Here is a 14,340-nt window from a genome sequence, read left to right on the forward strand (position 1 = left end):
ACGGTTCTCGTCACGAAGGGATTCTCAAAGTCATTCTATTTAGGATGAGATTTTCTCTCTTTTTTCTTCACGATTTCTTTTGAAAGAAGCCGGTAGAGATAAAAGAAAATAAAAAAATAAGAACGGAAAGAAAATAAAAAAAATAAGAATGGAAAAGGAAACGAAAAGATGTCTGAAGATGTCTAACACCCGTTGGTCATTCGCCCCTCCCCTTCGGCCTGTTTTCTGCACCCCGCCTTCCGCCCTCCACCCAGCCGTCGCCCTTGCCCTATGCCCGGCTCCCAGCCGTAGCCCACCGCCCTTCGCCTAGTTCGCACGCCGTCCAGAGGCACCTTCCGCCCAGCTCTAACTCTGTTGATAAATCTACTTGACTGTCAATACGTGGAGAAGGCAACTCACCTTTTGAATCGACTCGGTTCTCCATCTACGGTGCGGTGCGATACCTTGCATTCGCGGCGGCTCCTCCCAACCTCTAGGTTGCCGCCGACCCCAACACCCACCCAGACTTTCGGCCCACCTCTGCTCCGCCGCGACCCCTACGTTTTCTACGGCGCGCCTCCGCCGACCGATCGCCGCAGCCACGCTTTCGTCCCGTCTCCGAGGTTTGTTCCGATTTATACTGTAGCGGTGGTTGATGTGCCAAAATTGAACTGGAAGTGGTTGTGGTAGCAGTATGTTTGTGCCCATATACTAGTTCCTTGTTGGACATTTGTCCTAGCAGTTGTTTGGTCCACCGTTAGCCCATTGACGATATGGATTGAACGAGGTCAAATCGCAACTTGATGCGGATTACAGATTTCATCCTTTCGTATGAAAGATCCAGAACCAGATTTTTGCAACATTTGAAGTATCTGTCGGTACAAGTTTGCGACCGCAAGTTCAATTTTTTCTTTACAGTTGACGGTGGATTGATGCTCATTTGTGAGTTGGATCTGTTTGGATTTTGATATGTGGATCTGTGCGATTGTAGATTTGTAGTTGAACTGATAACACAGACTGATGCCCATCTACTAGTTGATTGTTCATCTAGTTCCTAGACTTTTGCCTTTTGTTATCTAACCTCTATTTTTTTGGTTGCAGAGAACCTGAGTCGATTGTTCCTCTAGTTTCTGAAGAAGCGAAGCAACAACCAACACAAACAGGGCGTCATAGAAAACAACAAACAGCTGAGAAGCCTCCCAATCCCCAGCCAACCAAGAGACGCGAGGAGAGAAGCATGGAGCGCCTGCAGAGGATCTTCGGCGCCTCTGGGATGGGGCAGCCACCGTCGGACTCTCCGCTGCTCGACTCCTCAGAGCAGGTCTACATTTCGTCGCTTGCACTCCTCAAGATGCTCAAGCATGGTCAGTAACCCTAGACGCCCCCATTTCTCCTCCCATCATGGACTGGCTGGCTTACACTGATGTGCTATAGGGAGGGCTGGCGTGCCGATGGAAGTGATGGGCCTGATGCTGGGTGAGTTCGTGGATGACTACACGGTCAGGGTTGTGGATGTGTTTGCCATGCCTCAGAGCGGGACTGGGGTCAGTGTCGAGGCCGTTGATCATGTTTTCCAGACCAACATGCTTGACATGCTCAAGCAGACTGGGAGGTATGGATGCCTGTTCAAGGGCTTGATTGTTTTTTATTTGAGATCAGGGGCTTGATTGGTTAGGTTGCTCACATTAGTTGATGAATCTGATTTTAGCACCAGCCTTATCAGGTCACTTGATCTGCACTGCAGTGGCTCAGTCTCAATATGTATCAGTTTTTCTCATTCAGATTGGTGTGGTTGGTTTGCTTAAACATGCTAGTATTTTGAAAAAAAAAAACCTGAAATAATGGAGCAATTGATAAAGAATGTAGGAAGTTAGGAACTTGTTAGGAGTGGTTTGGCACAAATCTTTCATGCATAGTAGGAAAGTAGAAGCTCCACATTTCTTTAGGTGGTAGAGGATACTTAGTTTCAGTCCTTGTGTAATATGTAATCCACCAGTCCTGATAATGGCTTAGTTTCTATACTTCTCCTGATTATTAGCACTCTGTTGATTTGTCCATTTATTCTATGCTTGCTCATGTCAAGAAAATCATGTTCTAGACTCGATTGTTTTGAAGAATTATAGATTCCTATGACTTTTCTGAGGAATTATGGATTCTATCTGATACAGCATTAAACATGTAACATATTGCTGTCCGTTAGCTGGTCTTTCACCCATTCCATTAAAATGGATTGACCTTTTCCAGAGAAAAAGGAAAATGTTATGTACTCTTTAGTTACTGCCAAGCACAATCCTTCAGATATAACATGTTTTCCTTTGTTATAAATCTATATCGTGATAGAAAGTAGGAACTCTTGGACTATTTTTTGTAGAATATATGATGAGATACCTTGGCACTTTTATGTACTGATGCTGCATATACTTTTGTTCGTTATCCTAGCATGTAATACATAAGAAATGATGGTGCTCACAGGTTATACGGTTCAAATCATGATGCACCTAGTAGATAAATAATTCATGGGCAACAATAGTATATACTTTTTCGTACACATTCACTTGCATCAAAGACACAAGTGTTCTCTGAACCGTGGCAATAAGGTCACCCATAACACGGATCTCCCACTGGAGTTACCTTAGCCCCGGGCCATGCTATTCCATGATATTGGAAAAATGGCAGCCTAATATCATTGTCTTGAAAGCTGGGAGCCTTTTGAATATGAGTGGGGCTCCTAGTCTATGCGGTGCCTTCGTGGAGCCAAACCGAAGGAAGAGCAAAAGGGCAAGGCCACACCCGGCTCTAGGGGGGCTTAGCTCTGGATCCCGCCTGCTTGCAGAAATGAATGGATCAGAAAGGGGGCTGTCTGTATATTAGAAGCTGTAGCCTATTACAATCCTTTAAATCCTATATTAGATAAAAACATTGTTAGTTTAGTAGTTATGGCATTCAAAATTGCTTGATTTTCATGTAGTGGACTTTATTGATAGTACTTATGAAATCCGGCACTGAACTAAGGTTTTGATTTGCGACCTCCTAAACTGTTTGTGTCTTCAGTGTTTTTTGTTGCTTACCTGCATGTTTAGATTATTTACTTTCCCTAGTTGTGTAATACATGGATATATTATCTATTAACTGATTAAGATCGCAGTTGGTTGTACTGTTTTTTGCGAGACTGGTAAAATAGATGGTCTGGCAGTTGATTGTATGGAACTCAATATTTATTAATGCATGTAAGTCTTTTTTTTAATAATTCGGACTGTTCATATCCAGATTTATCACGTAACCATTTCTAACACAAAAGGTATATCTATTCATTCAAGTTTGTTTAGATGTGTATGCAATCTATTGACTGCTTATTTGCAAATGCATGCATCTTTAAATGTATAATAATCAACTAAACAATTATGGGAACAAGTTTTAGTTTGTTAAAATCTGCGTTTTCTTTCTATTTGTGTGGAAGTTGGATAAAAACAAAGACATACTTTTAAAGAGCTTCTCATCAATGTGTGTCTTTTCCCAACATTACATACTCTCCCGTATCGTTCATTAGTAAAACATAAGAAACACCACTTCTCATGTTTGAACTATAATTTTGGCCGCAGAATTTTTCTCTTTGGTTGCCACCCTGTTGTCTGATGATCTAATGCTATTTTCACTCAGTTATTTTGTAGCCGAACAGTTCTGTTGACAGTTGTGTTACTTTTACAGACCAGAAATGGTGGTAGGGTGGTATCACTCCCATCCTGGCTTTGGTTGCTGGCTGTCAGGAGTTGACATCAACACTCAACAGGTATGTGCGCATCCCATCCAACTTCCAATTCATTGTAAAAGGAGTCTTTTATCTTCCTTTAACAGAGATAATTCCTGTAGTCCCACTTTACTGCATGGTAACTCATCAACTTATTGTAGTGTTTTTTTCTTCGCGGGATATGGATATAATAAGCTAATATTTCAAATGGAGGGAGTAAACATTAGTGTATGCATGGTTTTTATTGTATTACATTTGCAGGTTCCCCGCCTTTGTCATGATCCATACCTCCCTAAAAGTTGCCACTCAACCAAGGTTTATGCCAGTATTGTTGTCATTGTAGTTAGCAATATGAGAATGCCAATATCTGTGTGGTAGTTAACCCTGCCTGTGTGGTAGTTAACTCCAGAATAAACATCTCCTGGCATGAGCTGGTCATCCTTCCTATCTAACTGGACCTTCAGACTTGGTTCACTAGCTTTCAGTTTGGAGGCTAATGCATATTTGGTTTCATAGCCCACTGTAGTATACGTGTATTCTGGAGTAGGTTAGGAGCACAAGTCCTAGAGTAATACGAGATGATACATATGTTTACATTGCACCAAAGCTTAAGTTATCGCAAAAGCTATTCCTGTTCTAGTCCTTTTATATTCGCAAAGTGCCAAACACTAAACACTCGTACTAATAGTTATGAGTAGTTTATATGTCATGTTTGACATCCTCAAAAATGAACTTGCAGAGTTTTGAAGCTTTAAATCCCAGGGCAGTTGCTGTTGTGATAGACCCGATTCAGAGTGTCAAGGGGAAGGTGGTCATTGATGCATTTCGGCTCATTAACCCCCAGACTATGATGCTTGGTCAGGAGCCACGACAGACGACATCTAACGTCGGGCACCTAAATAAGCCATCTATTCAGGTCAGCACTCAATAAGATTGGAGCTTTTGAACTCTTGTTTTGTTAATTTCTCATTAACAATTAGATTATCACTGTATTTTCAGGCTCTTATTCACGGGCTGAACAGGCACTACTACTCCATCGCAATCAACTACCGAAAAAATGAGCTTGAGGAAAAAATGCTGCTGAACTTGCACAAGAAGAAATGGACTGATGGATTGATTTTGAAGAGATTTGACACTCATTCAAAGACCAACGAGCAGACTGTGCAGGTCTGTAATATTCAGCCTTCCACTTCCACTGAGAAGATCTTTTTATTCGATGATGCTGCAGACTTGAGGGTCCCATATAATTTGTAACTCACATTATTTGCGTTCTCATGTGCAGGAAATGCTGAACCTAGCCGTGAAGTACAACAAGGCGGTGCAAGAGGAGGATGAGCTGCCACCGGAGAAACTGGCTATAGCGAACGTGGGACGGCAGGATGCAAAGAAGCACTTGGAAGAGCATGTCTCGAATTTGATGTCGTCAAACATAGTCCAGACCCTGGGAACCATGCTCGACACAGTTGTCTTTTAGTTTGCTAGGAGTGGTGTCCCAACTCTATACAGAACCAGATTGGTGTTAGTGTTTATGTTTATCGAACCTGCCATAATGCAGTGAGCCTGATGCCAAGTAAATTCTGTTCTGGCAGTTCACCTTTTAAGAAATTATTCTGCTGTAGCACTATGTTCTGTACGGTAGACTATTTATTTTAGACGGAGATTAAGTTCATTTCAGCTTAATCTAGGAACTGCATTGGTTTGTTCTGGTTATGGTCAATGATCGTGGTTGCAACAGTAGGTTTAGGACTGGGCTGCAAAAGATGGGCATGCCTCCTTGACCACCTTAAACAAACGCATATGCTAATTGCTGAATGATCATGTAGAATTTTCACCAAACAAGGGTGGCACACATCTAGGGGCCGTTTGGTAGAGCTCTGATTCTGTGGTGAGAGTGATTCTGTAGTGAAAGTAGGGTGGGAGTGATTCTGTGATGGAAGTGATTCTGTTTGTAAAATCGTTTAGTATGCTAGTAGTAGAAGTGATCCCTGAGAGAATAGTGTGTTGAAATCGAGGAGAATCGGTCGGGAATCAGGTGAAAGCTAGTTTTTTCAGCTCCCACCTCGCTATACAAAACGGGAAGTGATTCCCGAGCAGAATCACTCCCCGACCAGCCCGTTTGGCAGCGCTGGGAGTGATTCCAGAGCGGAATCAGCTCCCAGAGCTCTACCAAACGGGGCCCTAATACACTCAGGATCTATTTGGTAGAGTTTCTAACTTTTCTGATTCTGTGATGGAAGTGATTTTGTGGTGAAAGAAATTCTGTTTGTGAAATTGTTTGATATGTTAGTGGTGGAAGTGATTCCTGAGAGAAGATTGTGTTGAAATTGAGGAGAATTAGTAGGGAATCCGTGGAAGCTAGATTTTTCAGTTCTCATCTCGCAGTACAAAATGTGAAAGTGATTCTCTCTGATTCTGGCGTGAAATCGATTCACCGGCAGGGCGTTTAGTAGCGCTCTTATCGATTCTAGGGCGAAATCAGCTCTCAGAGTGCTACCAAACGACCTCTCAATGACCTATTCTTCCTTTCATTCGTTGTTTGAGAGGAGCATCAGATTGTCCATCTGTCACTAGGTATGCGAGTTCAATTTTTTCGGGTTGGCCTAAAACTAATCCCATCTAATTAAAAATGTAATTATATCTAACTGCTAATTTATTTTCTTGCTTAGATTTGTAGGGCAAATGAACTAAACTGAGTTAGTGGGTGTCCATTGGTGTCAGCACTTGCATCCCTATCGTCACACTTTTTTTAAAAGGCGAATGAATTCTCTGAATAAGTATATTTTACTAAATATACTTCAAAAATTATAATGGTATTACTAGCTTCGTTTTGTTGGTTTATTTGAAATGTCTGATTAAGATTGATTCACTTAAGAGCTACTTGAAATTATATTAAATCATGATCTTATTATCTCTTATATCAACTAATGTATAATCATTCCACTGCAAAAAGTATAATTTTCCCATGGTTCAAAAAGAAATATACTTTTTCTACAGAAATTTATTTCTGTTATACGGATACATGAATATTACTACTCCCTCCGGTTTTTTATACTTGACGTCCGCAGTGTTGTTGGAAAGGAGTTCGAATACTTGACACCGCAATGCTACGAGTCTTGGAGATTTCACCTTTGCCCTTGTTGCTCTGCTCTGCTTTACGAGTACAGCGCGTGGCGGCCTGGGCGGTGGGGGCGACGAGCTGCGAGGAGTAGTCCATGGCCGCGCAATAGGCCGGTGACTCGATGTGCCTGCCAGTGGCGACCTCGACGCAGAGGAGCGCGAGGAGGTGCGAGTGGTGTGCGCGAGCGCCGGTGAGCTCGGCGTGCCCGCGCGCGAGCTGTGCCTTGAGGTCGCTGACCTGCTTCTGCAGCCGGCAGATGGCACCGGCGCAGCCATAGACGGGGTCCCGGATGCGCACGCTCGCCTCGTACACCATGCTGCTCACCGCGTCCGCGCGCTTCTCCTCCGGCAACTCCTGCTCGATCATTCGGCCGGCTGGTCAACCACATGCGTGCATGCGTACAAATCGCAATGGCGAGAGATGGTCAGCCACCTTTGCCCCTGTTGCTCTGCTCTGCTTTACAAGTACTCGCTGCTGCTGTCACAGATCACCACTACCTGCCGCGGGTGCGTGCTGCCTGCCTATGCCACTGCCTACTGGGGCTACTGATGTACAGCCAGGAAGCAATGAGAAAGAGAACAAGAGGAAGGAGACGCTGCTGCTGCGCGTTGCTGCTGGGCGCTGCTACCGTGTCCCTGCTGCTGCCCGTTACTCGCTGCAGGAGTACGAAAGAGAGGAGAAGGAAGACAAGTCAAGAGGCTGACCATAACATCCACTCAGAGATGTAGTCACTACGCTGTACTGTTCATGTACTTCACACCCCATTATGTGCTTAGCGACGGTTTGTTTGAGCTTTTGATTTTGGATTTTTCTTAAAAATTGTGCTTTTAACTTGTTTAAAAAGTTGCTTTTGAAAATATGTTGTTCGCTTCCATAATAAAATTTTAGCTTCTCAGCACATAGCTTCTCACAAAAACGTCTCTCTGCGAGCTTCTCAGCTTTAGTTCATTTTCCTCAGAAACAGACTTCTGGCTTCTCCAGAAGCCACTTCTCCAGAACCCTGTTTGTTCTGGCTTCTAGCTTCTGATAGTAGTAGAAACAGAACCAAAAGCAAAAAACAAACAGAACCTTACTATGATTCTGAACTTTTCTGTAACTGCAATACAACGATAGGAAGTAGAGTTTCAGACATTTCAGTACATATGGTACCCTATAGATCCAGGAACTCTGATATTCGGAACAAGCTTCGAATTACAGTCACATCATACATTGAAATACTTCGAGTAACAAATAAGGTTAAAATGCACTTAGGAGTAGCAAACCAATTGTATTGGGAATGCAGTTTATTGTTCAAATTGAAATATGAAAATGCAGAATGAGTACAAATTTAAGAGAGCTAAAGCCACTTAGTTGAGTAAAATGCAGAATGAGCAATCATAGGTTCTGCAACAACTAATTCCACAAAGAAGCAACTCTAGTCACAATCATAACTGTCACCCAATCAGGTTAAACCTAAATCAAAGAGCAGTAAAATTACAACAACTGCAGTAATTATTCTATAGAATCATGGAGGAATTAGTCGTTGATTTGTGTCATAGCTTCATGTACCAACAAGACATCACAGCTGAGCTAGAAAGGAAGACGCTCTTGTCTTTCTAGTATTTCTTTCTTTATGTAAGAAATCATATCCATTGCTGTCTCCAATTTTCATAGCTTCCTTCATACATCCATGAAGTGTTAAGAAAATTCGATTTGACTTGCACACCGAATAATCTCAGAAAGCCTAATCCATACATCCATGGAGTATCAAGATGTCAACTCATTTTCATGAATAACATACCTATTTCATTTACATGCAAATATTTGGACCTATAATTCTCTAATTTAGTATTTGACCAGCCACTTGGCCATATATGCTAATGATCTCTGATCTTTATGTTAACATAAATTTAAGAGAAATATAATAACCCATGTATGTTATGATCTCTGACCTACAAATCTAAGGTGTTGTGTGTGGTTTCATGATAAATTGTGCTGCCATGAAGAATTTAAGATGGGTTTTCCAACTGTCGTACTTCCTAGCTGACTACTTGGAGCCTTGAACAATGCTCTTCTTTTACAAGGCACATGGTCAATCAGAAAGGCATAAGTTTAAGTCCATTCCCATTCCATTTAGACAGGCGTAAGTTTAAGGGTAAGAGGACATACATATAAAAGCAATATCAACATAAACATAAAGCAAAGAAGAGAAATCAGTGGTAAAAGAAGTCGAACATTACCTTATTAATGACAGTTACAAGTTCACCTGTTGTTTTTGTTGTTGTTTTGTACTGGATTGACTGAATGGAATTAAAGAACCCTAGATCCAAGATGTTAAAATCAGGCAAATTTGCAGGTTGACATATGAATTGAATGTTGAACCCATCTTTCTTGGCAGCATCATAAAACAGTTTATCATTAGGCACAATATAAGGTCGGGCATTATCTTGCTGTATGTATATGGGCTTATTGGCGTCTTCACACGGCCATTTAGCACGAATCGCTGGCAAGACTTTATTAATCAGAAAAGTTTGAATGACCTCCTTTGTAATTGACTCAATGGGCTTCATTTTTATTGTCCCTGCAGGCCGGTTAGCACTCAATCTCTTAGCTAGTTTGTATGTCATGAAAGGGAAGCAACCAATTTTGCCATCAAAGGTGCAATTGCCATCAGAATGAAATCTTGGTCGAGCAAGAGCAGTCAGAAGCATGATTTTAGGAATATAGTTCTTGTTTTTGCATGTCCGTGTGGGCTTCTTCACCTTGAACCATATAATATCTTTCTATCTTACATGTGATGTTGAACTATTTCTCATCAATGAAAACAAAAACAAACAGCCCTTTAAACACCGGACCATTAGGTATGCTCATTAGGTCAAGCATAGATAGACACCACTTCAGACAATCCTTCTTGTTTTTATCTGTCAAGTACGACTTTATGCTATTTGAGACACGCTTCATGATACCTTCCTGTTTAATTGATTGCAACTTGCTTTTACTAACATGTAAGTGGGTGGACAAGTCATCTAAAAAATAAGGAGTGAAGCCGCTTCTAAATAAAGAGCTAGAAAAGCTTCTTCCGCTAGAATAGGATCGCAAGAAGAAGGAATTATAGGACACATGGAAGGAATTCAGAATGGAACTACAACTGGCCAACGGCCTGCAACTGGAACAGAATGTGCTATTTAGCTTAGTACTGCTCTAAAGTAAAAGCTTTAAAACTCACTTCTCAGAAGAGCTCACTTGTTTGTTCCCCAGACGAAAGCATATTCTAGAGTGTTGTACGGCTTGACAAAGGAAGACCACGAAGCATGGAAACATCCACTTCTAACTTCTTGCAGCCACACTTGGACTTTCCATTAGAAACATCAACCGAAATACCTTGATCCAAATAACTTTTACCTTGTTTCCAAATACGTTGTACTGTCTGAATTGGTACTGAGAATGCTACAAAAACTTCCCTTGTCTCATGGCCCTTCAAGTTACCATTGTTGGCTCTTGCTAGCAAAGCTTCAAATATCGCTCTTCATTTATCATTAGACACTTCATTCCTATGTGCATTCTCTTGAGCATCTGGAGCATTTTCATTAGCAACTGGAACCCCAAAACCATGATCCAAACCTGTATAGCAAAAATACATAGCAAAGATTGTACTTTGTTCCATGAGTAAGCTCCCAAGAGGAGACAAGAAAACAGAGCTAACTCTCTGTCCATGATGCTTCCAGAATAAAAAAACAGGAGTAACATGCATCCCAAGTGCAAAGTTACGAGTTCACAACACTCTATTGGAGCAACATAATGAAATCAGGTAAAAGACTGATATTAGACGTATGATTAATAGAACTAATGGTGCAATACAATGGCTTATAAAGTTTAGGAAAACACAATCACATCGATTTGTGAATCCACTCCATAGTTCATAAGTGGTCAGGAAGATATGAGCAGACAAATCACAACCATGAAAGACTGTGCTTGAACAACCAATGCATATGCATTTGAACTCCATAAGGAGTATATTGCATTTATGGAAACAAATGATCTTGTGATCCGGCAAATAAACCAGAACATATTTTAACTGAATGTATTCAACAGTAAATCTAGTGTCAAAACAACTAAATAGACAGGCACAGACAATATTAACAACTTTGCTATGTATTTTTGCTATAGCATGGCTGCAATGGCATGAAATTTTTGCTATGTATAGTCAAATTTAGCATTTTCATTAGCATCTCGATTATTTCAGTGTGAGCGCTTATATGTGACAAAGTAACATGCTTAGAACTTTGTGATCGAGAGAGTTTACCTATCATCAACTCTTCTATTGGTTCCACATTCAAATCAATATCACCAATTGCTCTTCAACCTCCAGAACTTGATGGCAGATTCAAATCAATATCTCCTAGTACTCTTCAAGCTCCACAAATTGTATTATCAAGAACTGCATATTAGTTTGAAAGCAATACTTATCACATAATCAATCAACCTGAGAGTATAAAGATACAACTTGCAAACTTGACAAGCCAAATCTAAACTTGACAAAGATTATGAGAGGTCACTGTTCTTGCCACTACCGGAGACCTCACCACTGGAAATAGATGCATCCTCGGTGACAGCAACATCCTGCTCAGTGGGGATCTAAAAATTGGCATGTCCGCATAAGGGGACTTTCTTTTTGCTGCTGTGGGTTTTAACATATTTGCACATGAGGACTTCCATTTTAGCAATGACGACTTCATCACGGACGAGCTAGTTGAAGCTGTAGGATCTCCTGGTTCCATATGCATACTCCTCTGGCCTTCTAGTTCTTGAACATCCAGCCCTCCTTGTGCAGCCCAAGATTACAGGGTTGCCATGAACAAATTCCTCTGCTTGCTACCACATAGGGAAAAACATGAACCATTAAATCAGTGTGGAGTACATCTCATTCAAATTTTAAAAATAAAATTTCTGGACACTAATGTTTTCCTGTAAAATTTTAGAAATCAAATTTTCGGACACTAATATTTTCATAAATCAGTGATGTGCACCCTAGAAGTTTGGTTCACTTATCACAGATGCAAGGATTGTGTTGGTTTTCATTGATGTTGGTTAAACAGTTCAAATCTGCTTACATACACAACAAATTGCTTTTGTTATTTTCTTGAACCAGAATTGCTCTTATTATTATTGACACTATTTTCTTATTAAGGAAGTGCAATTTTAGAGGACAGACTTTTCAATATCAGAAATCAAATGTCATACTCCTAAGATGGTAAGATGCTTGGGCGATTGATTTTTTTGCCATCCTACCGGACGGTGTATGTCCAAATGCCACTCTACCAGAGGTTTTCGCCCATTTGCCACCAAACACTGTTCAAATCCGATTTTCCGTCGTGCATAGTAATTTTCCCGTTGTGAACAGTAACCATGAGCTAAAAAAAGGCGCAAAAGATGTATCCATTTTTGTACATGCTCTATAATTCCTAAGCAACCTATTTTAACTAGATTCACCTAAAAATCTTGTGTAGAATTCAAACTAAAATTCTTCAAAATGTGCTACTTTTGTAACTTCTAGCAATTTTTAAGTCCTCACAAAAATTCCAAAAAATCTGGGAAAAATCACTAATATGCCTATAATGTAATTTAATAATTTATAAAATTATCTCTCACCCTAGGTTATACGGTGAAAAAGTGAGTTACTAATAAATAGGCATTACAAAGTAACTCACCTTTTCAACTTATAAACTAGGGTGGAAGATAATTTTATAAATTATTAAATCACATTACAGGAATATTAGTGATTTTTCCAGATTTTTTGGAATTATTGTGAGGATTTAAAAATTGCTAGAAGTTTCAAAAGCAGTACATTTTGAAGAACTTTAGTTTGAATTCTACACAAGATTTTTAGGTAAATATAGTAAAAATAGGTTGCTTATGAATTGTAGAGTGTACAAAAATGGACATATTTTTTGTGTTTTTTAAAGCTCATGGTTACTGTTCACAACGAGAAAGTTACTGTGCGTGACGTGGAACTAGGTTTGAACAGTGGGTGAGAAACTCCGGTAGAGTGGCATTTGGGCGTACGCCATCCGGTAGGATGATGAAAAATCAATTGCTCCCTAAGATGCTAGGACAAGGTCACACAACTCATCTCCTAAGACGCTGGGGCAAGCTCATACTTTAGATGACAGACTTTTCAACTCATTCAATTTCAGAAATCAAATTTTTCAATGCCCTTTAGACATTTTCAATGTCAGTACTTCATGTAACCAAATTTCATTCAATTTCAGAAATTAAATTTTCCAATGCCCTTTGGACATTTTCAGAAATCAAATTTGGATACTGCCATGCAGGAGCATCAATTGAACTATGACCTGAAAATGTATTGCTACATCAATTATTCTTATATCTGCAGGGGAGTTCAAAATCTGAAATCAACTACTCATCCAAAGTGTTGTATCCAATGTCAGTACTTCATGTAACCAAATGACATATCCAAACATCACCCATTTGGCAAGAAAGGGAAACAAGCGAGAAAGAATCACACCTTGACTCATTCACAAATGCCTGAAATGCTGATATCAGATAGCGTTGTTCTCAAATTGACCCAACTAACAAGTCATCAATAATTTTATACTCCTTTGCAATTCATCGAACACCTTACATGTAGAAATATAGTGTTGTACCTGTAAAAATTGTTGAGCCCTCCTTTCCTGATGCCGGCGTGAGACGTGATTGCTGAGGAAGCCGCTCCACCGATGGTCTGGCGAGGGAAGGGGTAGACGCGTGCGGCGATCCGGTGGCGTTGCTTGGCGATGAACAGCTGCGCTGAGACGCCACGGGCTCGCACGGGAGGGAGGCGTCATGTCGCCGACATGGTGATGTGCTGTGGGAGGGAGGTGTCACGTCGCCGACGCCGCAGGATGGCTACGTCAGCAAGACGACGTGCGACGTATGGTGATGCATGGATTGAGGCGGCGACAGTGTGCGGCGCGCGGCTGTGTGTGGATGGAGCCGACGCGTGGCGCGGCTCCGAGCCGCGCGGCGGTGGTGGATGGAGGGTGCGGCAATGCAAGAAGGAGTGTGACGGGGAGGAGCAACAAACGTGTGATGGGAGAAGCGACCAACGGATGACGAATGAGGGCAAAAAGGTAAATTCACCGTTACCTTATTTTTTCCAAACCGATCGAAAGCGATAAGTATAAAAAACCGGAGGGGGTATTTACTGTTAGGGTCTGTTTGTTTCAGCTGAAGATTGTGAAAAACAGCTTATAGATTGTGAATTGTAAGAAGCTGGATCGTAAAATCTAGATTGTAAAAGCTGTATTGTGGATTGTTACAATCTAGTGTATGGCGGATTGTTAGATTGTTATAATCTAGGTATTGGATTGTAACAATTCAGCTTTTTCAATCAGCTGTTTATTTTAATTTTTGAATTATGATCATAATTCAACTTTTACAATCTAACTGTTTATTTCGATTTTTAGATTTTAATCATAATTCAGTTTTTACAATCAAAACAAACAGATCTTGATCGAAC

The 14,340-nt window shown here is 40.8% G+C and overlaps 2 protein-coding genes across 3 annotated transcripts; one reads left to right on the forward strand and one right to left on the reverse strand.

Annotated features, from left to right (window-relative positions):
• Positions 1-200: 200 nt before the first annotated feature.
• On the forward strand, positions 201-5,425 carry LOC133928888 (26S proteasome non-ATPase regulatory subunit 14 homolog). Of its 2 annotated transcripts, none has more exons than XM_062375401.1 (7): positions 201-602; positions 1,081-1,343; positions 1,414-1,591; positions 3,685-3,766; positions 4,464-4,640; positions 4,724-4,891; positions 5,007-5,425. In XM_062375401.1, exons 2-7 carry the CDS (start codon positions 1,217-1,219, stop codon positions 5,196-5,198), a joined length of 924 nt encoding a protein of 307 aa, XP_062231385.1. In that variant the 5' UTR covers positions 201-602; positions 1,081-1,216; the 3' UTR covers positions 5,199-5,425. The 2 variants fall into 2 exon arrangements, with proteins under 2 accessions (XP_062231385.1, XP_062231384.1); XM_062375400.1 differs by lacking the exon at positions 201-602 and adding an exon at positions 657-808.
• Positions 5,426-6,656: 1,231 nt separating this feature from the next.
• LOC133928095 (LOB domain-containing protein 1-like) lies at positions 6,657-7,208 on the reverse strand. Its single transcript, XM_062374369.1, has 2 exons — positions 6,815-7,208; positions 6,657-6,664 (listed from the first exon to the last, which is right to left on the reverse strand). Exons 1-2 carry the CDS (start codon positions 7,206-7,208, stop codon positions 6,657-6,659), a joined length of 402 nt encoding a protein of 133 aa, XP_062230353.1.
• Between the last annotated feature and the right edge of the window lie 7,132 nt (positions 7,209-14,340).

The sequence above is a fragment of the Phragmites australis genome, chromosome 9 (assembly GCF_958298935.1).
Source record: "Phragmites australis chromosome 9, lpPhrAust1.1, whole genome shotgun sequence".
In the NCBI taxonomy this organism is placed as follows: domain Eukaryota; kingdom Viridiplantae; phylum Streptophyta; class Magnoliopsida; order Poales; family Poaceae; genus Phragmites; species Phragmites australis.